This window comes from Protopterus annectens, chromosome 3.part1 (assembly GCF_019279795.1).
Source record: "Protopterus annectens isolate FY-2018-M chromosome 3.part1, PAN1.0, whole genome shotgun sequence".
Taxonomy (NCBI): domain Eukaryota; kingdom Metazoa; phylum Chordata; order Ceratodontiformes; family Protopteridae; genus Protopterus; species Protopterus annectens.
The window spans coordinates 708,740,474-708,767,962 of NC_056732.1; the positions used below are offsets into that span (position 1 = coordinate 708,740,474).

Genomic DNA, 27,489 nt, shown 5'->3' on the forward strand with positions numbered 1-27,489 from the left:
GGAGTGAAAATATAAAGTTGGGCGGCCTAGCACCCACATTGGGGGGTGTGGGGGCACAGCCCCCCACATTTTGCAACACATTTTTACTTATGTTATACGTTTTAATGTATTTTTAATGGATAAACATGTATATAATAGTGCATAAACTGCAATTACGTGGGGGGCTGCCCCCCACACCCCCCCTAACTTTATATTCTCACTCCAGGGTCGCACTGCAGTCAGTCAAATGAGGTTTCAGTGAAGTGGGCTGCCTGTAATCATTTTTGACCAAATGAAATTCGACCAAATATAGATCCATATATTATATATATATATATATATATATATATACGCGCGTGTGTGTGAGAACGTGTGCATGTATATACACACGGACACATAAAAGTATATGCATACTACACTATAACATAAAACAATGCAGTGTAATATACTATTACATACAGCACACATTACATTTGGAGTGGAATGTAGCTATTTAGATATAAACAGAAATCACAGGTGTAGGTAACAGCTCTGGTGATGAGATCTACATGTGAGCTTTACTTTGGACATGAGATTTGCAGTGGAGATATCACTATTTTAATGGAGAAGATTATGGAGTTGGTCAAATTTATCTACAGAGGAGGAAACAGTACAGAGTGCAAGGGAGTCATGCTTGTGAGGACAATATGGAGGATACTTGGGTGACAAGTGGGAAGACTGGATTTTTTGAACAAAAGTTTTATTAAAGTCTAGCAAACATTGTCAATATTAGCTATAGGTAGAGCAGGTTTGCCATTTGATGGCTGTTTAATAAAAGTCACCTACAAGAATAGCACTGGAATGGATACCGATTTTCTATGAAGCATTCACAAAATACTTTGAAAAAAAAAAGAAAAATGGAAGATGAGCTGTAACTAACAATAATGTGGTAGTCAAATGTATTCAGTGTAATTTGGACATCTACAAGTTCTAGGTAGTGATCATAAAAAATCTGCAGTGAGACAATGGGGGTTCCTGATAGACGCACTGCTTCACAGTTACCAGATGTGAAGACATGATAGGTGCTGAACTCAGGTGTAGAGGGAATGTTCTCAATACAATGAAACCAAGTCTATAATTACACAGATATGGATGTATTTGAATGGTAGGAGGGCCACAGGTTCAGGTATACATTTGTTTAAACTGTTACAGCAGAATGTAGCTGGATATAAATGAAATTAGAATGTACCACACTGGGATGTCTAGGAAATGGATTCTGTCTAAATAGGCACCATGGGGGCAGCAAAAGCTTTAGCCAGTATATAAACGCCATTCCTGGTGAAGCAGAAAGGCCTGCTGACCATCTCCTCCCATACAAATAACATGCCGGATAGGTTCATGGGCAGTTACTAGGCATGCAGTCTAGGAGACTGCTGAGGAGCATTTTCCATTTGCCACCAAAGCACTCTCTTGTTAACTGACCTGCTCAAATTCACGCAGTACCCAAGTGGCAGCTGATGGAATCAGGCCTTGGACCACAAGACAGAGTTAATTAACACCTCATAGCCTTAATTCTTGGTGTTATATGCCAAAAGATTCATCTAGAATAATACAGCTACTAGGTTTTCACAATAGGTTATCTTGGAATTGCACTATCATTCTTGATAACATTAGGATACTACTCAAGATCACTGACGTTCCAGTTTCTGGCTCATATACAGCAAGCTCCATCATGTCCTACTGCATGCCCTTTGAGTCAAGTACCTTAGATCATTCACCCCCACATCAGTTACCACCAGGCTGTACTCTTATGCACTAAGATGGAAGGAGCTCAGGGCCCTTGTTACATCACAGATCCTCACTTCCAGAAAGACATTTTACTGTCACTTTATTTTTGTCCAGCCTGATGAGGGTGCAATTTGTATGTCTAAAAGTTACCTACAGCTACAACATTACTCTGAGTAGATACACACTTTCCAGACCTTAAATGGATTGGGTTTGCAAACCTGGTAGTATGTGATCTAGACACAAAAGAGTGAGCAGTGTGGGTGTATGACACAGATGCGGAGTTTTCTCAGTGGGTTGCCTAGGATTCTTGAGTAAAGAGTTCTTAAACACCTCAACATAAGTTGGGGTGCTGTGCACTGCATTTGAGCTACTTGTCAAATAAGAAATGTGCATCAAATTTGACCAACTGCTTGCATCTTTCAAGGTTTCCATCACTGATGGATAACAATAGTGTGTTACCATTAAGCATGACATAATTGATACACTGTCTCAAAACGCCAAGTGCCACTAAGCTGGACACAGACAGTAAGGGCAGACTGTGATCACATACTAACCAGTAATGTTAAAAAAGCAAGGCAGTTATTGAAACTGGAATGGATTACTGTGTAAGGGAAAGACTATATCAAACTGCTGGATTAAAATTCTACAAGGCACATGCAATAGTGGTATAAAAGGGATTAAAATTCTACAAGGTACATGCAATAGTGGTGTGAAAAGTATTACTCTGTTAAACAATGAGAAGCATGCCAAATTCTATTATCCAAGGTAATTTGTAAGATGACTGCAAAAGACCGACACTAGTATCTATAACATTTTACAAACATACTGAAGACAACACCTGCTATGTAATCCCAAATGTTACTTTGCAATTCCACAACATCTTTACTGAAAATGTCTTTACATTCATTTCAGACAGACATTTTCCTTCTTACACAGACAATGTGTACCTCAAAAACAACTACATTTGCACAACCTGAAATAATGCATTACACCAGTTTCCACAAGGTGTGGAGATTACATGACTGGTCATCATTTTGCAAGTGAAACTACTGTCAAGAATAAATAACTTTCGACAAAGTCCCTTGTAAATTTCTTATTCTAAATTGCAAAGAATTTTTGTTAATTTAGGTATACATTTGCATTTTGTGTAACTTTTACACCTGAGCTGAACCTGAAAACAGTCCATGTGGATCAGTGTTCTACGCGTCTTAATAAATATATATAAAAATAAACAAACAATTTGCCACTACATAGCCTAAATTTCATAGGTACTCACCCAGGAAAGATTCTTTTTGAGGGGGGAGGGTCACTGGTGCCCACACTCCCAAATTTAGATATACAGAGTGATGACCATTACATGATAAAGTTATATGGTTATCTTTCATATCTGAAACAGTCACCTTATTGGATTCGTTTGGTAAGCATCACTACATACGTTATAACAGGTTTATTACAAAATTTCAAATTGTTCAGATATATGAACCTACAGGCTTTCTAATGAAAGTCCAATGCTTTTGTTGCCACTTTGCAAAATAGCAATCATAAAACCTCAGAAGTACTTAAACAATAGACACGTTCAAAATTAACAAACCATACAATTTTTTTTTTTTTTGGCAGGGGGTTCTGCATCCTCACACCACTTCCTACTCCTCTTGAGATAACACTATTTTGAGAGGAAAATGGAAATCTGCAAGTTAATGAACTCTTGATCTTTAGTGCAACATGCAATATCTCTGAAACTGCACAGTAGTGACTTACTATAAGTGAGTCATCGGAGTCCAGTTCTATATTCCTAGATAACACCAGCAGGCTTATTTGTTTTTATATGGCCTATTTCTCGCTACTTAGTTCACAACGAGCACATTTATTTTAAGACGACATACTTAGCAAGTACGTGAATCACAATATTACTGGGTTCTTATGAAATCATGACCACATCTACTTTTAAGGAAAACTGATATTTCTGTCATTTTTTAAATATTACAGTAAAATATTTTAACACATCCAGAGTGACATTCATACATGTGAGATGCTGTCACCTTCTTGCCTTTAATTATATAATGTTAAGTATCCACCTATCTTGCCCTGCAAATTCTGTAACACAATGAAGCAATACATATATATATATATATATATATATATATATATATATATATATATATATATATACCAGCAGTCATAGCCAGGGTCAAATTTAGGTCAGAATGGCAATTAGAAACTGAGAAAATGCAGCATTTGCAGAGCAATCATTTTCCAGCTTCTACTGCATCATTTGGATGAAAATCATGTCACTTGAAGGGAAGCGGTATCCACAGTTTAAGTGCAATGGTGTCAGGTTTGCAGTCTTCTGCATATTTAGTAAGCCAGATACTTCACTCAGTTTTGACTCCTGAAGATTCCAAGGAGGAGTGGCCCCATGACAGGAGCCCCAAGGGACTCTACTGGCGACAAAGGATGGTAATGAGTCCTCCTATTCTTACATACTGTATATGACCATACAGCCAATTATAAATCTGCATGCAATTCCATCATGGGGTATAGTTTTACATGGCTTAGCCAGAGTAAGATAAGCCGACATTCTAGGACGACTGTCATACTCTTAAAAATAAATAAATAAATAAATAAATAAATAAATAAATAAATAAAGAAAGAAAGAAAGAAATATATATATATATATATATATATATATATATATATATATATATATAGTTGAGGTTAACCATACAAGCTCTACTTTAGACTAAACTGGACTGGGATGGGTCACGGTGAAGAAGTTTTTCTGTGTCTGCCAGAATAAACCCCATGATAAGTCTCAACACCTTATACAACATGGTTGTGAGGATGACTGGTCTGTAGTTACTGGGATCTGAGGGAGGGGCCCCCATCCCCCTTGATGAAAGGAACCACAGCAGCCTTCTACCAGCAATCAAGAGCACAACTCGGTTTCAAAGCTCTGTTAAGAATGTAACTAAGGGGTTATACTTGGTTATTTCTGACTTCATAGTTTAGGCATTCTGGCATCTCATCTGGTCCCATGAAATGGGAATTTCTGACCTTAATATGGGCATAAATGGTCAATTCAGATATAAGTTTACATAGAATCACATTATAAGGAGGAAAACTGGATGGGGTTTCCCTCGGTGGCCTGAAATTTGCTCCAAATATGTACATTAGTGTATCAGACGTACCCATCACAGTGTTAACATATTGCAAACTATGTTCCTATTTCTTTCCCTTCATTTTTCAGATGTGCTACCAAAGCCAGAAGAGATAATGATAAAATATCCCTGACTTGTGTGGATGACAGCCTCTCCATTAAGCAGATTCTCCCCCCTCCCCCAATCAACAAAACAATAAGCAGAATGAAGGAATAAAAGGCTCATTTGGTTGGTGGAGGAAGAATGATAAGCAGAAATCAGAGGAAAAAAATAAGTCATAGAGCACACATATAGTATCCAAAGACCACCTCCTACCATTAAACACTGTAAACAGAAATCTAGTCTGAAACCAAAGTGCAAATCCGCCACTGTAGTTACATGTCTTATGCTGTAAAATCACGCAGGTGGTCAGGAATCTACATGGATATATGCCCAACCCATATCCACCTCCACTCCTAAAAGTTTTCAGTTGGAAAACTATGTATTACTTCTCAAAAAGAGGAAGAATATCTCGAGTTACTAGAAGATACCACAAGTGAAATATTCAGTGTGTTTTTTTATAATGCATCTAAAGAACTTTTGAGAAAGTGTCACAATTTATATTTAAAAAGATGTATGTTTTTTCCTTTTTAGAAGAATAACATCTATCCAAGCACTGGGAAAAATTTACATTAGTCTATTACTGAATTTGTTTTCATATTCCACTGTAATATACAATACACACTACTAATTCAAATGCAGGGCTGGATTTAGATGAATAATCTAAAATACTTAACTGCTAACTGTTTGGGCCTTGAACAGAGGCTATAAATAATTAACTGGGTAGCTGCAATTGCAAGACATGAGAGTGCTTACCACAGCCCTCTCAACCAGATATGGTGACATCAGGCTGCAGGTACTGAAAACTAAGCAGCCTTGCATATGGTTGGATACGTTATTTTTTATATTACTATTTTTTGTTAAACACAACAGTGAACACTGAACTTGTAGCTGCTGCAAAGCATCTACAATAACTATTAAAGTGTTTTCTGCACAAATAGCTAAAAACTTTTCTAACTCGCATGAAATCTCCAGGTGCAATGTTGAGTCACTGAACAGCCGAAACTATGATGTTGCAGATCTGTTTTTCTCTAACGCAAGTGTGGTTAGCTGAAATGCTAAGAGCAAGTAATTTGTTCTTTGTCTCAAAGCTACGATTTTATATTGTGCTTTGCCACAACTGCCTCTTGCAAATAAATTAAACGTCTCCTGAATCCCAACTATGATACGATCAATAGCTAGCAAATTATTCTTCTATATACTGGCTACATTTCATTTTTATGCAGTTCTGAAGGTATCAGGCCAAAGTTACTCACTTTCTGCATTACAATGTTACTCTTTAATACGTTCATTTCTGGTGCATAGCCATTTGTTGAAAGTTTGAGGACTGTATCTGTGATCATTAGAATGTAGGAATGCAAGTGCAATGTGAAAAGAATACATGTTACTCTTGAGACCGCACCATCTCACAGTATTTCTCTTATTCTGAGATCTAGCAATACTGGAGTGATACAAGGATTGTGGGAGGTGTCCCCCCATGTCAGTGGGTGCAAGAGGGATTTGTTCCCCTACAAAAACATTAAGTGTGTAACAGCTAATTATGGAATTTGTTTAACTGCTGGAATTGTATTCTAACTTTTAAAACAACGGTAATCACAACACTGAGGATAGTACATCTGATAGAGAGCCACAATGCACATTGTCTTTTTTATGATTATGACTTCACAGTATTAATCTGCAAGTAGCTGCTGACCTAAAACAAAGACCTATGGGGTCATGAAGCCAGCTGAAATTCTACATCTACTTCTGAATAGTAATAAAACTAATATTGCTGTCTTTGGTTTGTTAATGTCCAGAAAAATAAAGATAATACTTTTTAAGCCTAGAGGATTAATGGTGTCTCCATTTATACTCTTAAAATCACTAATCTACTTAATGAACAGCACTATTGGAACAAGCTTACACATTCCAGAAAGCCAACATCATTCTGCCAGAAAACTGGCACTCCTCTTCTTACAAACTCATGTAGTGTCTAGAAAACTATGCTCAGGGTACTGAATGGTTTCCTACTATCAACCTTAATCTAAGGCACCCCTGTAATGATAGCCTCATAAACACTAAAGCAACTACCTTATAGTTGCATCAGGTAAAGACCAGCACTGTAAAGTTTACCATGAGTAGGCTGGCTACAGCTTTTAATACAACACACTTACACAACACCTTCACTCTAAGTCTAAACACTATGCTTTTCACAGACAGAAATTGGTCCTTCTCAATGAACATCCTAGGTTCCTAAAGTATTTAGATCAAGGAGATGCAGTGTAGTCCATTTAAAGTGGCAACTGCCACAACTCCTAACAAGTGCAAGTGACATTACAGTATACAATGTGATATGAAGATGACTTTGCAGCTGCAAGGTCTTTTCTCAGTTTCCCTATAATAAAACATTTCTATTATTTTATAAGATTTGTATTCTCAGTCATGAGAACACCATACAAAACTAACATCTGAGTAACAATTAAGGTAGTACTGTGTTAAAGAATCACAACACTGCAAACAAGGAATCCCACATAGTAATAGGGCAGAACACATTTCGTGGGGGAGGGTGGTGCACAATATTGTTTGTATGGTGCAAAACATAACAGCGCTATGCAGCTTGTGTATGAAAGGCTCATAATTCTCTATAAGAAGTTGTCATTTTTATAGTGTGTAAAGCAGGGCAGCATTCTTGTGCCCTAATATTCCTACAGTTCAATGCAGGAGTTATACCACCACGCCTACAGGGGACAAATGTACACACTACGGATCACTGCAACTGGTCTAGTACACAGAAATGAGCAACACAAATCAGAACATTAATAATGAACTGCACTCTCCTCTTTACTCATTCATAAACATTACTACTGGCCTAATCTCATCTGGGCCTATACTACTGAATAATGTCAGAAAAGTACAGAATCCCACCATGTTAGAGGCCCCTATTCACTGCATCATAGGCAGCGGAGAATAGCACAATGCTGCATGGGTTATAATCCAGAAACTTGATATTATCGATATGCTATATATGCAGAATAAGATAGCAGTGATGTGGTCTCTCATGTTTATACTGCTACAACTGAAACACTAACAGGATCATAATTTGTACAGAGCAATGAAAATGCTCCTGTTAATGCATCAAACTATGACAGAACAGTCCTCCTACATAGCCTTGGTATGCAGTACAGTTGCCAATAAAATGCTTTAGCACTTTTATTCATGCTGTATCTTTATCTGTATATACAATGCACATCAACCATGCAACAATTCTGCAGCCATAATGTGCAAAATCATCCTCTAATGTTGGTCTTTTCTCTACAATTCTAGCAAAGGCCATGTGCAGTGTAGACATGTCTTGGAATATGGACCTATGTCTTATGTCACTACAGAAACATGACCCGTGCTTAAGGGCACTACAGATTTTAGCTACTTATGGTGCACAATGTCTAGGAGTAAAAAAAGAGTAGAAGGTACTATCAATGGCTAAACCTTAATCAATAACTAAAAAAAAACAATGTACTTCACTAACTTTTTCTTGGCTGAATGGCAGGACAACATAACGTTCACCCATTTTCCACATATGCAGATTTATCCACACTTTCCATAGTAGGCACTAGCTAAGAAATATCAACAATTTCAAATTTCTTTTTAGTAACAGTGAACCTCTCTTATACCTATTGGTAACACAGTTTTAACTGTGGTGAAAGACATATTTTTGGGGAGAATGTACAGCATCGTCCTTATGAACCATCAAAATGGATTTTTTGTAAAAAAGAATAAGAGCAAGAAACTAACTTTTTTCATAATGTGCTCCTTGTATATTATGAGAAATGGATGCTAGTTTCCAGTCATAAAGAATTATAGGCAAAAAATGACTGTTCTCAGCAAGAAGGTAACCTATAAGGATGAATACAATTTCCTATAAACCTTCCCATTTTTCCCATAAAATAACTTCCTTGATAATTAATAATATACTATCAACAACAAGAAACATGTTGCAACATGTTTAATATAATACATTCTGAAAATGCTTGTAAAATCTGAAAAGATTAATGAAGTGATCATAACTTTAATTAAAAGAAGGCCTGGCAACAAAAATATTATGAACCTGCATGTTCCTCAAAAGTTGAAATATCTCCATAGTTCTGGTCACAATGTCCTGAACAGCTTCTTGTCCAATGCGACACAGGGATGCAGTATTAACTTCATGGACAATTTGAGGAGGCTGGGTAGGAAAAGCTCCAGGAGCTAATCCTGCTCCACTAACAGGAGGGGCTGCCATTCTGTCTTCTCAAGTGCAACTACTCATTAAAATGTTATGCTGAAAAAAAAAAAAAAAAACACATTTTAGTCATATACATAATAAAATATTCTGACTATATCTATTAATCTGTACTATGACTTTAAAAATCCATCTTTTAATCTAGATACACCAGCTATAAAATGAAAGGCTGTTTTACCAATGTTTGTTTTCAAAACAGTGACCCACACAGATTTAATTACTTTACAGAAAAATGGACCACATTCCAAATAAAGCACAATATAAAGGAAACAGAATAATACTTCACTTAATAAATGATGCTTGAAATTTAACACATAAAATGATTAGTTTGTCTGCTGCAGTCTCCTCCTCCTCACCTTCTCCCATACTAGATTTTGCTGAATAGGTGCACCACCCAACCTCCATTCAACATTAAAGCCCTAATTTACATACTGCAACAACTCTTGGCAAACCTCTAAGGTATTTTTTGACCCATTCCCCCAAATTTATATATACCTACTCACAGTCACACAGCAATGGATCAAAAAGAAAAACTCCAATGTTGGCACACAACAAAAGAGTGGCCGATATGCTCACCCCTTAGGAGACCAAAGAAAAGATGAAAGCATAGCACTACAGCAGTGGTTCTTAAACTTTGCAAGCTGGAAGACCCCTTCTATAAAAGGAAATATTTTGGACCCCTATAGGTGGAGGTACACATGTCATGTTTGGATCACCCCCCCCCCCCACCCCCACCCAGCAGCCATTTCAGTGTTCCATTAGTTGGCTACCCCCCCCCCCCAGTTGCCACAAACACTGTTTAAAACTCTCAGTGTGCATAATGTTTTCTGCTTTACTTCTACAGAGACTACAGATATTGGGGTTTCATTAAAAAAAAAACCTTTATTTAAAAGTTTGCAGCACAAACACTGATAGTCATTTGCTAAAGCTAAACAAAGCAATACAGTCTTGCAATGAAAACGGACTTAGCATTAAAACTTTTCTGCCTTTGAAACTCACATTCACTGAAACTCACATTCAAAGGAAATGCATCTGGCCAGTGGCGGATTGTTTACTTTTGGGCTATTTTCAAAGCATAGGTCCCTTGCACACATTTTTAGGACCATGCAAAACTTCTTTGCTTCACCTTCCTGATTGTATAATTAAATTAAAATACAATAATTAAATTATATCCCTTGTATAATACAGCACCACTTGTTAGAGCATGTTTTAAATGTATAGTTTTGCCCATTTTTCCAGTAAGTAATGAAACAAAATATATAAACCAATAATGACAATACTGCTCAATTTAGAACATTTCAACCATAAAAGGCCACTCAAACTTCTGTCATTACACTCGACCAATATCAGTCAATATGCACAATCCCTGCAGAAGTAAAAGTCATCTGAGTAATTCCACCTTAAAGAGGGCAGCATCCTTTTCATTAGTTGCAGATAACAGACAACTTTATATTTCAGTGTTTCATCTACATACAAATTCAGTGCCTAATGCCCCTGAAGAATAAATTGCCTACTTATGTTACATAAAAAAATGGTAAGCTGGTAATACAGCATGGATGGCAAAACAGATTCATAGTTACTAGGCATCTCATCCAAAGGAGGACATATTCAGGACTTCAGCACCCCACCCCCTGAAAATACAATCCATCTACATGCTGTGGGAGTAGAACCCACAGCCTTCTACATTAAAACACAAGTATGCTACCTGTTGTGCTACTAACACTGCTTTAAAATTCTATACTACAATAGTGATACCATTTGCTAGCTAGCTAAACAAAACAGCTGAGAGTTAAAAAAAAAAAAAAAAACAGGAAATAGCAGCTCTGTTCACATCTGAGCAGTGGGTATGCGCGGCTCGTCTCTGGGCTTAAACGGGAAGCCAGTGGGAAGGAATCAAGGAGAACTAGCATAGCTGGCAGGTGAAATGTATTAGAATCAGCCAATTACACATGGAACAGCCTAGCACACTACTATAAACTATGCAAACACCTTCCAGTCTTGTTTCCCACAAACTCTACACCACCGGACACAGACGTGGAAATTTTTACCTGACAAAACTAACAAAATGTTAAGAACTGCAGTCGCTTTCATACATCAATATGTGCAAGAGACTCAGGGTGGTTAGGATGTGAATGCTGACGACCAACCCACAGTGAGGAGAAGGAGAAGTGTGTACAGACCCCGGGTAAGCTAGCAGGGGCTACATGAGCTGGAGATAGTGAAGTGCTATAGGATGGACAGGGACATTCTACAGCAAATAGTTAAGCTGTGCCGGTCACACCTCACAAACAGAACCAACAGAGGGGAACCATCCCAGTGGATACCAAGGTATGTGTAGGCTTAAGAATACTAGCCACAGGTACTTTCCAAAGGCCAACTGGGGATAACATGGGGATCTCACAGGCATCAGCATCCAGGGTACTCCACCAGTTCCTGGATGCCATGTCAGCACATGCCGGTGAGCACATATATTTCCCTCTACACCCGTGAGGCACTGACCGGCAATATGTGCCTCTTCCACCAAACAGCAGAATACCCTGAGGTAGTGGGTGCTATAGACTGCATGCACATACACACCAAAGCACCACCTGGAGAGCGGGGTAGGGTCTACATAAACCATAAGGGCTTCCCCTCCATCAACTGCCAGGTCATGTGCGACACCCAGGCCATTATCTTGAATGTGTGTGCTGGTAGACCTGGAAGCTATCATGACTCTGACATCTGGCATATGACACAGTTGTAGCAGTCCATTTGCCAGTGGGGACACCCCATATGGCCACCTAGTGGGGGATGCTGGTTATGCACTGGAGCCATGGCTGATGACACCCCTCAGAAATGCACACACACACACCCGAACACGAATTCCATAATGAGGCACAAGCACAAACCAGAATCATAACAGAGCATGTGCTTGGGATGCTCAAGTCACGGTTCCACTGCCTGGACATATCCGATGGAGCCTTGCAGTACTCTCCAGCTACATGTACACAAATGTTCATAGTATGTGCCATGCCACACAATATGATCCTGCGGAAATAGCTACAGCAGGAAGAGCATGGGGCAAGGCCACACAGCCCCCCAGCATTGCCATGGCCATCACAGCCACAGAGTGACTCGGAGGAGGAACTATCTGAGCCTGGCCATGTAGGCAGAAGGAGGCATGCCCAGTATTCCCAGGCCTTAGCAAAGAGAATGCATAGCACATACACTTCACATGGTAGAGACCCAGGGAATGACGCTTCTTTCTGACTCACACACAGAGTAAAAGGGATGCCAAACATGACACTACCTGTGCTGTACCATGTATAGGGAGTGTACTATGTGCATCCGACAAAGTCAGCCCTCCAGCACCATCCTCAATACTGGCACAGACACCAGGTAAGTCCATCTTCCTATCAATTGCTGAATGGAGTAGTATGTTGTGATTGTTGTATCTATGGTATGGATGTGAGCATGCAAGGGAATCAGGTGGCTGAATGGGATGGCAGCAGATAGTGGACACCTATATGGGCAGCATGAAATCCATAACAAATACTGCTGTCAACATACTAGGCAGTAATAGATAAGGGGACAAATTCCACTGCAGTGCATGTCGTGGCTTAAATGTGTGTCTATAGGACACACACATGCTTGTCAGTGCGGCTCACATACCCACCACCAGCCTCAGCTAGCAGGAAAAGAAAGGCTGGACTAAGGCCTTCAAATGATGGCAATGATTAACAGCCCCCCTCCAGACCTACACAGACAGACTACAACAGGTCTGGCAGTTGTATGTCAATTCTGAAGGGTAAGAAGTCTGAAACTGAAATGTACATCAATAAAACCTAAGATCTGCACACTACTGATATGCCTCCAGTCTGCATGACAGGTCAGAATACAAAATGAAATGGAAGCCAACAGAGTACCTGAAATACCAGTACAGTCACAGCAAATGTTTAAAGTCGTCAAGTGTGCCCCCCCAATCCCAAGAAGAAATGCAGTAATATGTAAGTGTGAGGTGTAATAACAGTAGAGCACAGATTATCCGAGCTGGCCCAATCTACAGGACAGACTGTTGCATGTGTACAATATGCAGGGGTCCGTGTGTTAGGCTGTCGTGTGTTCAATACTGTGTGGAAATGGTCAGCTTGTAGGCAGGAAGGGCTGTGTGTTGGTGGTCTACAGGCAGCACTGTGGATGACAGGGCCATACTCACTGTCCAGATGTTAATATCTGTCACTGTCTGAAAGATGGACATGCCATGAATGTGAGCCCATACATACACACAGTACACAGGTGGAAGTACACTAAACAGAGTGCATAAAATTTAACTACCAACTGCACACAACTTTGGAATTGTACATACAGGTTAACAGCACATTAGTTATCTGTGTAGTATGGAATACTGATGTAGTCTGGACAATCACTGGAAGACCACAAAAGGCACAGTTATGAAGTAATGAGAGACTGCCTATGTCCCTCCACAAGGAAGCATAAGGGGAATGTCCCCGGTACATTTGCGAATCTGCTGCAAGTGGCTTCCATATCACACATGCACTAATCTCTCTCCCCATCATCAGCCACAGGTCATATCCTTGCTAATGGGAATGAGTACAGTAGGACTTCACTTCTGTATGGGAATACCCACAGAACGCAGTATGCTGAAGAGGTGTCTTATGCAGGTGTATCCCTAGCTGTAAGCAGCACCCTGCATGCATCTGGACCAATGGGTCAATATGTAAAGGAACTATTGCCATTAACACCTCAAACACTTACCCTGTCACTCCAGGTGAATCCACTGGCTCGCACCCTGGGAATGTAAGAGTGACGGAATGCACTGGCCTGTTACAGATGGCCTGCATTACTACCAAATGGCCTACAGTCCTCTGTCAAAGGCCTGAGCCTCACCCGCAGTTGCAATGTATAGTACCTCATGGGGTCCCAAATAATAAACTAACACAGTCAACAGGACACAAATGCAAGGCCATACTGACAAATCCCAGTAGCATGCCCCCCATGTCCTACTGCATGAACTGGGGCCAACCCATAAATACTGCTGGGATGAAGTGCCAACTATAGGGATACTTCCCAGATATCGCTTGCATAATGTTAGCATGAGGATAGAATAACAGATTGGGGGTGTAGATGCATGAACGTCATGGATTATGTGAAGTTTGAAACTCTGATGTGTGCGCATATTATCCCTGCCTGCAAACCCAGTAATGGGTGGCTACAAACCTGCTTGTAAACCACAATGTGAAGGGGAACTGACCAGATAAATGAGCCCTGCTTCTGGGTAACTTGGGTGAATCTGTACAGCCGAGAGGTATGGCCACAGCAGGATATGGCCATTCTGTTAAGTTGATATATGTATAACAAAGGGATCCTCAGCCACCATACTACCAAGGTGCTGGACCATTTACACAGACCCATCAGCAAGTGTGTCTGTAGCAACCCCTCCAGAACGGCAGGAGTGTGCAAGAATGTATAGGATGCGGACCACAATACTGGACTCAGATTCATTCATCTTCTATTTCCCAGTAAATAACTGTGAGCAAATAATTTACATATGTTAGTAGTCGATGACATAATGCATCACAGTGTAAAACAGTACATAAGTCTGAATATCTCTGCTAACACCAACCATGTAACACAAGCAGCACAGACAGCAACAGTTACAGTATCCCCCCTGTCACCCATTGTAACTCCATACTGTCAACCTATCTACAGAGATCCTGCAGAAACAGGTTGCGATCTGTAGGTTGAGAACACCAAATGCTGGACTGGAGTACAACCCTACCTGGAATGGATTCACACACTCGGTCATACTGGGCATGCTTCTACACTTAGAGAAATTAAGCCCATGTCTGACACAGTGGACTATACATATCTATCATTTGCAGATGTCTGTGCACACACACCAATTTGTACACCATTTATGCTTCACGCACACACACATTGGATAGGAATCCTCACACATATCCAAGGCCAACACACTATAATATGTCAAACATACACACATAGAGATGTGGGGAAGAGAGAGACAGAGCGTGACAGATAAAATGACATTATAAGGCCTGTCCCACCCATTACACATCCAACTGGCCGATATCGCATGATGTGCAGATGTCAATCACTGTAGACATTCTTGTGGTAGCCCTTAGCCCTATAGTGTCTGTGATGCTTGTGATAACTTTGTAACACAATAGTAAAAAACAGTATTCATGTAGCATTTGTATACTTAGTCCTGTCAAATGTAAAGTTGTGTGTGTGTGTGTGTGTTTCCAGAGGAATGATTGGTGGCCCATTCACACACACACACTGCACTTCCCATTGCCCATGTTACCACTCCTGCTGATGTCAGTCACCTTGAAATAACTCTTTGGCCAAGTCTCAGTCCTATAAGTTCTGTGGTGCTTGCGATAACTGCGCAACTCCATAGTGTAGCATACTAGTTAGGCAGGAGTTATAATCCTGGCCCTGGCAACTGTGAAAATATGAGCGTGTGTGAGTATTTGTTGACACATGCTTTTGTGGTCATTCACAATTACTGCACTTCCCTCACCCCTCCTTTGAGTACTGCAGCTGATGTTACTCACCTTCAAAGATGCCTTTGGACAGCTCTCCGACATATAACTGCCATGGCACTTGGGATAACTGCGTAATACCATAGTGTAGCAAACTAGTTAGGTAGGAGTTCTAATCCTGGTCCTGGCAACTATGAAAATGTATGTGACAATGTGCGAGTCTTTGTTGACACCTGCTTTTGTGGTCATTCACACTTACTGCACTTACCTCACCCCTCCTTTGAGCATTACAGCTGATGTCGCTCACCTTCAAAGATGCCTTTGGACAGCTCTCCCACATATAACCTCCGTGGCGCTTGCGATAACTGCGTAACACTATAGTACCAATACATAACTAGGTAGGGGGTTGAAACTCAGTACTGGCAAGTGTGTGTGTGGGGAGGGGTCAGCAGTATCCTGTGTGGGTGTTGGTGCGATTGTGTAAATAACAGAATCCATTGCAGTGTGGGTTTTACTACATTTTCATATTGAGGACCTATATGTCCCAATATCACATTACAATCCCAACAGTTGACAAATACCGTAGAGGTTGCTGTAGACAATACATAGCCATACATTTATATATAGGCAACCATTATAATACCCAGAGACCTCTCTCTACCCACAGATCATACACAAACATGCTTGGCTCTTTCTCTCTTCCTTTCTTTCTTTCCCTCTGTCTTTCTCTCACCCCCCTCTCTGGTAGATGTGGAAAAATGCATGTTTTGCATAGGCAGCAGCTTGACTTTGGTAGGGAATGCTCATGATCAGCTGATGGCCTGGGCACGACTTGGAGTCCTCCACTTGCTAATTGCATGTGGAACACCTGTGGTATCATTCTTATAGCCAATTGCATGGAAACACACCCCTATAAGTAAGCAGTGTAATTGGGTGTTGGCCCTTCTCCCTCACTGTGAGCAGGACTTCATGTGGGTGTGTGACAAACAGCATCACAGAGGGTAGCTGGAAATACCTCTTACAACAAACACTGTGGAAACAGGCCAACAAACTGGAGGGTGATGTTCCAGACATGGGGACAGAATGTAAGTATTGCTGTTCTACGTTTGAATTAATGTTGGTTTAACAGGGTTTGTGTGGATTTGACTGTTCTGCAGGATTTAAAGTCTGGTATGACAGTGTTATGTGGTTGAGAAAATTCTCACCTGTAAAGCTATATGCAGACTGGCCAGAGTTTGGAGCCTGAGATTTGATTTGTTACGGTCACATTTTTTCTTTATAAATGCAGTAGAATACTCTGAGTATTCTACTCAGGAAATGGTAACATCCATGTGTGTTACTGACTTCATATCCCACAGAAGATACATGTCACAACAAAGCCTGTTGCACGAGCAATGGTCTCAGTTTATAACTGCAATAAGTCAATATTGGCCCTGTGCTTCTGCCTCTGTCCCCCAAGTCTGTCACACTTTGTTCATATGTCATGCAGTAAGAGACGGATATGTACAGTATACCATTATTTAATGACATAATTCCTGATACCAAGCCAGTGATATATCAGACTGCCAGACATGTAAAGTAATGGAGGCCTAACAGTTGTGGATAAAACCTGGCTATTCTGTGGTAGTCTGTACAGTAGTGAGGTCTGTGTACTTATGGTGATTGTTGACAAGAGTGTCTGTATTACGTAGCAGTGCATTGTGATCATGCTATTTGGCCTGTGTACAGACTGGGGGTAGATGTCAGTGTTCTTGGTCCTGTTCTATCTGACAGTGCATGCTGCTCCAGTTTCTGATACCCTATCAGGCTATATGTTTGCAGGGCCAGACTGACATGTCCCATACCACAGTCAGGTGTCAAGACTACACTGTGAATTGGGCCAGTATATGTAGGGTTAGTGTGTGAGTGGCAAACATGATGATGACTTTTGTTCACACAGGCCATCGACTGTACTATTACTTAGGCTTACCATTATGTGACTGTGACTCTGCTGAGATCGGTTGAGGGTAAGCACTTTCACACTGGTGTCTTTTACCCCATGCTGTTACACAACTGTATTGTCTGCTATATTTGAAATTACATGTGTATTCACCCATATGTAAATTGGGTTAGTGTTGTGGCAGTCTGCCTGCAGTGTATTCAGTGCTTCATGACATGCCTAGCAGCGCAGTGTATTTACCCTAGTGTGATGTTATGTCCAGATATTTGTCACATGTACTGCTGCCTGGCCACTATATGTGTTGTGTATTTCTGACAAAGCAGTGGCCTGGTGTGAAGATGTATCTCACTAACTAGTGTGAAGTATGTGGCTTGGGATCTCTGCTCCTCCAGTTAATATGTGTTAGGACAGAAAGGAGGCTGTGAATGCATCAACTGTGTGAGCTCATCTATTCTAGTATTTGTGATATAGCCCCATTTTCTTGGCTCTAAACATCCCCTTTGTCAGGCTTGCTCCACATTTCTTGCACTAACTAACACCTGACCGACCAGATTGTTTCAGACTGTCCATGTTTATTGCTCATATTGCTTCTGCATTCCATAGGATCATTACTGTGATTTTTGTGGTACTTCGCTATGATGATTTTATGTCTGTCAGTAACTGATGGCGTGCATGTCAGTTTCAGAAGAGCCTTCCTTCACAACATGTATGTTGACACAAACCCTGTCACTGTAGCAACATTCTACATTTATAACTGCAATACATACATTACATTCCCTTGCACTAACATTCTACATTTATAACTGCAATACATACATTGCATTCCCTTGCACTAACAGGTTAAGAGTTATGGATGTACTTTCCTACAACGAAAATTCACTTTTTCGAAATGGGAATGTACATTCCCACTTAAGCGAAAGTGCATTTTAACAAAACTGCAGTTTCGCTTAAGCTCACTAGACTGAACCTACCGCACCACAATGGAGGACATTGAAAAACGGGCTATGTCCTCTACTGTGGTGCGATAGTCACGGACCTTAGGGTTAGAGCACGGGTCAAGGTAAGGGGATAGCTATCCCCTTACCTTGACCCGTGCTCCAACCCTAAGGTCCGTGACTACTGCACCACAGTGGAGGACATAGCCCGATTTGGAATGTCTTCCACTGTGGTGCAACAGTCACGGACCTTAGAGTCAGGGCATGGGTCAAGGTAAGGGGATAGCCGTACTAACTATCCCTATACCCTAACCTGTGCCCTAACCCTAAGGTCCGTGACTTCTAGCCCGTTTGGTCTAGTGAGTTTGCGAGAGTGCACTTTCGTTAAAGTGCACTTTCGCGTTAGTGTGGGTGTACTTTTGAAGTTCTAAGTAGTGAACTTTCGATCTTCAAAAGTACACCCATATATATCTATATAAATACACACACACATATATATCTATATATATATATATATATATATATATATATATATACATATATACATACAGAGAGAGAGAGAAGGAAATATAAAAATGCATGAAAAAATATATATATAGATATACGTGCATGAATATATGTATATATATATATATATATATATATATATATATATATATATATATATATATATATATATATATATATCCTTTTATGTGTAAACATGAGTGTTGCGTATATCTTCTCAGATGTATCCTACGTATCCTACTGCATTAATCTATGTGTATATTTATATAGAAGAACATGACTGATTCAACACTTTTTTTCACTTACAAGTACTAAGCAATTGTAGCAGTCAGAGCAGTTGTTCACTACTATTCAGTATGTGCACTGAATGATATATTTGAAAAACAAGACATCTTCACAGCTCAGATGGCTTAGTGGTTAACTGCTGTGACTATAGTGTACAGGGTCCTGGGTTCAGGACCTGCAAGGGCTGTTTATTTTGTTGCTAGGCAGAACAAGGACTGTTGGATACAGAGAGGTTAAGGCAGTTTTGAGCAGGTTTAAGTGGGTTTGCACGATGGAAAGTGGTGCTAATGTATGGTTAAATGAATAGGCTCTTACACCATGTAGGCTTCGCTTACCAGTGTGCAAATCTGCTTAGCATTTACATTTAAGTAATGCTTACACCTGCTAAGCATAGCTCAGCCCTGGTAACCACTGATCACATACACGTCTGATAAAACAGTAGGGTAATGCCATCTTTAATTAGTGTATTTAATTCCATGTACATAACATGCTTCTATGTGCTGTCATTACAGTAGCAAGGGGTGTGAGTATACTGTATGGAACACCTGAGTATACATGGGTAGTGCCACAATCTTTTCTCTTTGCATGTGTTTCATACTTGGGTATTAACCCAGGTTATATGCAGTCATACACGCATGTATTGTCGCATTGCATTACCACTTTTAACAGTGCTTTTCCAAGTAAGAGTAGATCAGACTGTAGTATTGAGACCACAGACCCCTGCATGCAAAGCTGGATTCTGTACTGACTATCGTGTTCTTGGTGTTTGACCTATGTTTTTATGCATCTTCTATTGGATATTGACTTGATATGTTAATATTAACTGTAGACTACTATGTTTTAGGACATGTCACTGTGGACCGCTGTCAATTAGTAATGCCATACCTATCATTCAGACATCTGTCAAAATATTCATCCTAATGCATAACCTGTTGGCTAGCTACTTTTTTGTCTGTCCTCTGTACAGATGTGCAGATGTCAGGTATTCATCTTGGCTGCTTACAGGGAATCTCTGATTGACTGACATGTTTGCCCAGCTGTCTTATGAATGCCACAGCTAGGAAACCCCATTCTGTATGCACCAAATGAGATGGATACCTCAAACAGACTACAGTAGACAGAACATGTTTGGGTACAGGTCCCTAACCCAGACACTGGCCACGTTATGCAATACATGTTGTATACATGTCAATTGGAGCACCTCACTGGCCCTCTTCAAGAGAAAACCAGAGAAGTGGATGTTGACTAACTGTTACCCTGGGGATCACTCATGTGGCATCAGTTGATACATGGCCTGCTGACAAATGTCAGGTTGCACGGTAACAGTGTACTCACATGCCCTGCTGACAAATGTCAGGTGGCATGGTAGCAGTGTACTTACATGCCCTACTCTTGTCATCTCTCCATGGACATTAGGGTGGTACACACCTAGGAACACCTACATCGATGGACCTCAGTAATAAGAAATGTGTGTGTACATTATTGCGTATAACAGTGTCTGTGTGTTTGTAAACTTGTAGTTGAAAATCCTCTGATGTCCTCCCAGCGGTTGGATGGGCGTTCGAAAGACATGCGTGAATGGGCGTCCCTTCATTGAAGGTTGGACGTCGAGCTGGCACCTCGGCGTTCGTGAAAATCTACTGCCAATCATTAGCGGACTGGAGTTCCGCTGTGGCAACCCCTAACCTGGAAAAGCAGAAAGACAAACCACATATCCCAAGAGATCACTTGTCTGAGAATGAGCTGGCAAAAGGTAACATTTCAAAGGAATCAACTTGTGGAAATTCATTCCATAAAAACTAGTAGTGGATGTGTAAATGTCCTCTTCCCCACTGTACAGCGATACTGGAGTTGGTATATCCCAAGAGATCACTTGTCTGAGAATGAGCTGGCAAAAGGTAACATTTCAAAGGAATCAACTTGTGGAAATTCATTCCATAAAAACTAGTAGTGGATGTGTAAATGTCCTCTTCCCCACTGTACAGCGATACTGGAGTTGGTATATATATTTGGGTGTGGTTAATGTGGGCACAGCCACCCACATTGGAATTATTGTTGTGCGTATCCCCCCCACTTAGTGTGCTGTTACACTGTACAGTTTATGTTAAAAGGTTAACAGGTTAAGTATGTCTTAATCACACTATGTGTGGTTCTATGCCATCCCACACCCTCCAAAGTGGGGGGCTCGGTCACCCACACCACCACACTGATGTTTACCAATTCCAGGATTGCACTACACTGGGGAAGAGGTCAAACACCCTGCCGGTACCATTGTCAAGGACATTAAACTGGCAGACTGATTATTTACCGATATGATGTTTTGGCTATTTGGTCTTGGTGTAACTACACAGGCAAAAATGAGTTCACTGCAAAATTAAGTACATCCATGAGTACAGTATTCTCTGTGTATTGCATCAACACCAAAGGCTCTGTGTGTGTTATTCACAAACATGTGGTGTGTGCCACCCAGTACACTTACCATTGTAATCAGCCATCATGCACTCACCTGTATACACCTCTCAGACCTATCAACCATGTGACACATGCAGTAAAGTACAGTTGTGTACACTTACCATAAATGTAGCTGTTTGAGTGTATTCACTGTTGCAGTCATTAGATTTGGGGAATCTGCTGGCAGGTTGCCCTCAGTCGGCCTGATTAACAAAGTCTTGGGTCCTGCGTCGGTTGCTGTCCCTTCTTCCATGAAGTCAGGTTGTCAGGGGTATAAAACATACAGCCGACACCATTACATCAGTTTTTCTTGCCCCAGATGTCAGGTGCCCTCATAATGGGGAGCAAATAAACACAAAAATATACCTCCAGCCATGAGCAAATACACCAAAAAGGCTTTTAAGCATAGTAAAGGAAAGTAGAGGTATAGCCAGAAAAAAACTAGGGGGCTGGAGGGAGGGTAACCAGGACTGCAACAGTGAATACACTTGAACATCTACATTTATGATAAGTGTACACAACTATACTATATTCTTCATGTTTCACTGTTGCAGTCATTACACTTGGGTAGATTCCCAAAGCTATGGTTGGGAGGAGGAGTTTATACAGCATTAGGGCCAGCTATAAGGCCCTGCAAGACAGCAGTGGCAAAGCCAACTCTGGAGTTAGAGAAAATTGGTAAATAATAACGCTTGGTGAAAGTATGTACATAACTCCAGGTAGCAGCTTCTAGGATATCCCTGGTAGGAACACCTCTGAGAAACGCTGCAGAAGTAGATGCAGCCCTGGTGGAGTGAGATCTGATCCCCTGGGGGATAGGTTTTCCATGGTGCTTATAGGAGAAATGAATGCAATGGCTTATCCATTTAGAAATGGTTTGTTTTGAAATAGCCTTCCCCTCTGCCCCTGCAGCAAATGCTACCAGCAATTGTTCAGATTTTCTTCGAGATTTAGTCCTGTCCAAGCAGAATCTAAGTTGTCTGTGCACATCCAAGGAATGCAGAATCCATTCACCTTTGTTCTGTGGATTGGGAAAGAAGGTTGGCAAATGAATGGACTGATTAAGAGCCACAGTGGAAACTACCTTGGGCATGAAGGATGGCTTGGTCTTGAGAGATACCCTGTCCGCATGAAAGATGATGAAAGGCTCCACTGCCATAAGGGCCTGTAATTCAGATATCCTTCTAGCTGAAGTGAGTTACCAAATGAATTTGCTTCTTTGGCGAGAGGAAAGCCATCTGGGCAGTTGTATTAAATACAAGCTTGCACCCAGGAATGTAATCTGTTGACAGGGTACCAGTTGTGATTTCTTTTCGTTTATGGTGTACCCCAGACAAGTTAGAACCCTTTTTACAAATGCCAGATGATTTAGAAGTATGCCCTGGTTTTCTGCCTGAATTAGACAATTGTCCAGGTATGGATATATTTGAATATTTCTTTCCTTGCAAAATGCAATAACTGGAGCCAGGCACTTTGAGAATACCCTGGGCGCAGTAGACAAGCCAAAGGGCAGTGCATAGAACTGATAATGCAAGCAGCCTGCTTTGAAACGTATATCTTCTGCAAGATTCCCTGACTGGGATGTGCAGGTATGCTTCTTTTAAATCTAGAGTTACCAACCAGGCATCTTTGCCTAGCATAGGAAGTAACTGGTGAAGAATCAGCATCTTGAATTTTGGAATCTCCAGAATGGTGTTTAGAGTAGACAGGTCCAGGATTAGACGCCATGATTTGTCTTTTCTGGGTACCAGAAAAAGCCTGGAATAGAAACCTTGACCCTTTTCCTCTTCTGGTACCAGTTGAATAACCCCCATGCTTAAGAGGGAAAGTACTTGTTTTTGAGCCTCTGCCCACTGATTTGGGGGCAGGTCTGGCCACTCGTTTGGTGCTGGCAATGTGTGGAAATGAAATCTATATCCCTGGGACACTATATTTAAAATCCATTTGTCCTGGGTTATGAGTTCCCAGTTCTTTGCACGAAGAGCAATCTTTCCCCCCAAAGGGGCAGTTAAAAGATAAGTGCCTGGTAATTTTAAAAGGAAGTCATTGAGACTGTTTAACATAGGGGGGTGTCTTGTTATTACTGACATCGGTAAGGAGCATGAAAAAAAGTTTCCCCAATGGGGTACTTAGCTTTAAGTTGAAGACTTTGGTTCGAAATGCAAAAACAAAAATTTCAGGAGTTAGCCGACCGGCACTTGCGAACTGCTTCTGCTTCGGGCACCGTACAGCAAGAAAGACTGATGTAATGGTGTTGGCTGCATGTTTTATACCCTTGACGACCTGATGTCATGGAAGAAGGGACAGCAACCGATGCAGGACCCAAGACTTTGTTAATCAGGCCGACTGAGGGCAACCTGCCAGCAGATTACCCAAATGTAATGACTGCAAGAGTGAAACACGAAGAACATATGTTATGCAGACCTGTTACATGTGTTCAGCTGTACCCAGGATATGACACAGTCAATGTGTCACCACAGTGCTGTACCCCTTGTAGGAAAGGACAGAAGACTAACATCCTGCTGACACAGACACCTACAACACAAACAGAATACATTATAGAGACCACAATCACGCAGTGTTAACAACAGCTATAATGCATCATGGCTGGACAGCTACACACCCTGACATGTAAACATTAAACATTCCAGCTGAAAACACATTAAACAGCATTACATTGCTAAACCTTAATACATTTACCCTGTGCATCAGAACCATATTAGCATGTCCCTGCATCGATGGTATGGATGGCAGGGATGTGGCACAGGTAACATCATATGCACAGGTTGTGTGGTGCATTTGCCAGAGCCCTAGGCTGAGCCACTTGGTTGACATCATGTGTGTGTGTTAGGGGGTTCTTTAACAATTGGGCTGTGCACATGTGGTGTGTGTAGTATGGAGGTGCCCTAGCTGTGTTGGTGATATGTGTGTGTATGTATGCACAAAGTTCTGTCATGTGGCTGCCCTACATGGGAGTTTGGCAGCTGTAGACCATACATGGCAGGGTGTACAGTTCACCGGCTCCGGCCATGGACATAGGAACTGTTCCTGCCAGTGATTCCACGGGCACTACCAGGTAGAAGCCCAGATATGGTACTCTCCCCTGATGATGACAAATGTCCACTGGACCTGTGTCCCTGTTGGGACCAGCCAGGACCATGTGCATGTGGCCTGCTGTGCTGTGGTCAGCACCCCCCCCTGCAGTGCTGGTGCTGCCACTAAGAGAGCGGCTGTGAGTAGTTGCACGTCCATGTAGACCTACAGCTGCTGTTGTTGCTGACCTACGTCAAAGTGGATGATGCCCTGCTCCCACAACATGCTGCAACACAGACACCACACGGTCGAAGATTCCCACCATCTCACCCGTCTATCCAGACCTCTGCAAAATAACAAACAGTGGGCACCTGCACGAACACGGATGTTGTCAAGTTACAGCAGAATGAGTAGCCCTCTGGAGCCTCAGACTCTTGTCTGGTATAACGTTCCATACGTGCCTATGCTTCCATATGAGGGCCCGAAACATGCATCTGGTGACACCTGCTGTGGCACTTCTGCAAGGGGTATGATGGCCAGCAGCCCTCCTACGTGTACATCTGCCTGTGTGATACCTCGCCGCTCATCCGGCTATGGCTGCTGTGTACAGACACACTTGCCATAGTCCCCACACTGTCCCGTCCCATGCCACCACCCGCCAACTGTCCCTCATCTATGGCCACTGGTGATGGGGCATGTATGGGCATTGTAACTGTGTGCGGGGATGGGGTGGATAAAAGTGCAATGTCAACCGTCGGTACAGCTTCAGCCCCTGACAACTCTGCCTGTGCCTCCCCATACCTATCATCATTGTCAGAGTCTGTATTGACACTAACGCCAGTTTGCCTGCAGGAGGATCTCTGACCCACCTCGCCACCTGTGAGGGGAAAACAAAAAAATGTGATTTAAGACCTGTACGTTATTGCTTACCTCTATACACAAACACACACACTTACAGGTGAGGTGGCACAAAGACATTACAAAGATCTCTCATTACCCAACAGTCAACATGCATGACATATGGCACTCAACAGCATGCACTGCAGCTATACTCTATCCTTGTTACCAACATTATACATCTCTGTGATGCAGGAGTTGTGTTAGTAGGTTATGCCCCTTCCCCTGGAACACACTGCACCCATGTACGCAGTACTGCTGTGCACCTGTACAGCACCCTGACATGTACTGTGCACCATACCTCACGACTGTACACACCACTGCTGAATGTGGATATGTGTGGCAGTTATGTTTGCTCTGTTGCTCAAAGCCCCTATGTGTTTGTCTGACACATACCTGGGATGATATGAGGACTGATGTCAATAGTTAATGCCTGACCTATGATTTGCAGATTTCATCATCAGCAGTGCATATATGAGCAATAAAATCCAATTACACTGACAATCTTCAAAGCTTTAATGTGGATATGAGTGTACACACCTTTGTTGACATGACAGCCTCTTCCGTGATATGCAATGGTGCCACAATACTGCATATGTTAACATTACACACACCTGATATCTGACATATGACCTGTAAAATCACATGCAGTATCAAACAAATGTGTCAGCTGTGCAGATGCTGAATGAGATGCATACAATATGTGGGTTGCATAACTGTGCACACCCTGAAGACAATGGTTTGTTGCGAAGTGAACTACAGCAGTCACTATTCCAGGAAGGAGTATACTAGCATGGCCCATCCTTACTTGCCATTATTTGGTCACTCCACCCTACAAATGTCCTCAAACTCTGCCATATTGCAAGGTCAGCTCATGTGCACAGCCCTTGGAGGTCACACAGTCCTTTCACTATTGCTGTGGAGTCAGGGTCATGTCTGGCACAATTCACGACCTTGACTGGGTTCAGATACAGCCATTCCTAGGGAGCTTGGGGTGTATGCTTCAGTTCACTGTTGTGTTTCAAGATGACACCCCTCCCCATCCTCAGCCTTATTGCAGATGCTTGACAACTATGGGCCACATCCAAATTCAGAACACAATGTCTACTGGCATAGTTCTTGCTAAAAAACAGCAAACCTAAAGGTGTACACTAGCACCAGCAAGATAAAAATGGGGATGGTGGGCCTGAGGTGGACTGAGGTGTTGCTTGCGCACCACATGCATCTTTATTAATACTGTCTGTAGGTTTTAGCCTTGGTCTCAGTACACCATTACACACTGCAACATATGCCTTTGGGATACTTGATGTTATGCATATGCTACCTGTAGCACTGGGTGAGGTTTTCTGTGGAACAACTCTTCCATCTGATTACCCTAATCCATAGGCCACACGTATGCAGATTCCAGGCAATTGTCAACACAGGTACTGCACAGGCAGTACTTGCTAGACATTCCTGCAAGTCCCTTAGTGTTGCTTCATGTTTCTGGGCAGTCTCCGTGACCAGTTTGCAACATGTGTTGTCATCTGTCTTGGGCGGGCATCTGTTTATTTTCTACATTAATGTTGTCCCATACTTCATACACACATACATGACTGTTTGCCATGCTATATGCAATGGTGAGATAAGGCTACTTCTCCCACTCCTGAGTACTACCTTTCAGATATGGGATACA

At 41.6% G+C, this 27,489-nt stretch overlaps 1 protein-coding gene across 2 annotated transcripts in view; it reads right to left on the bottom strand.

Annotated features, from left to right (window-relative positions):
- The window catches only part of MED30 (mediator complex subunit 30), a 474,431-nt gene that overhangs the window by 379,606 nt on the left and 67,336 nt on the right, over positions 1–27,489 (bottom strand). For both annotated transcript variants that reach the window (XM_044067062.1, XM_044067061.1), the window contains one exon: positions 9,088–9,300. In XM_044067062.1, the coding sequence (XP_043922997.1) occupies positions 9,088–9,261 (174 nt within the window). In that variant the 5' untranslated portion in view covers positions 9,262–9,300. The remainder of the gene's footprint in view (positions 1–9,087; positions 9,301–27,489) is intronic.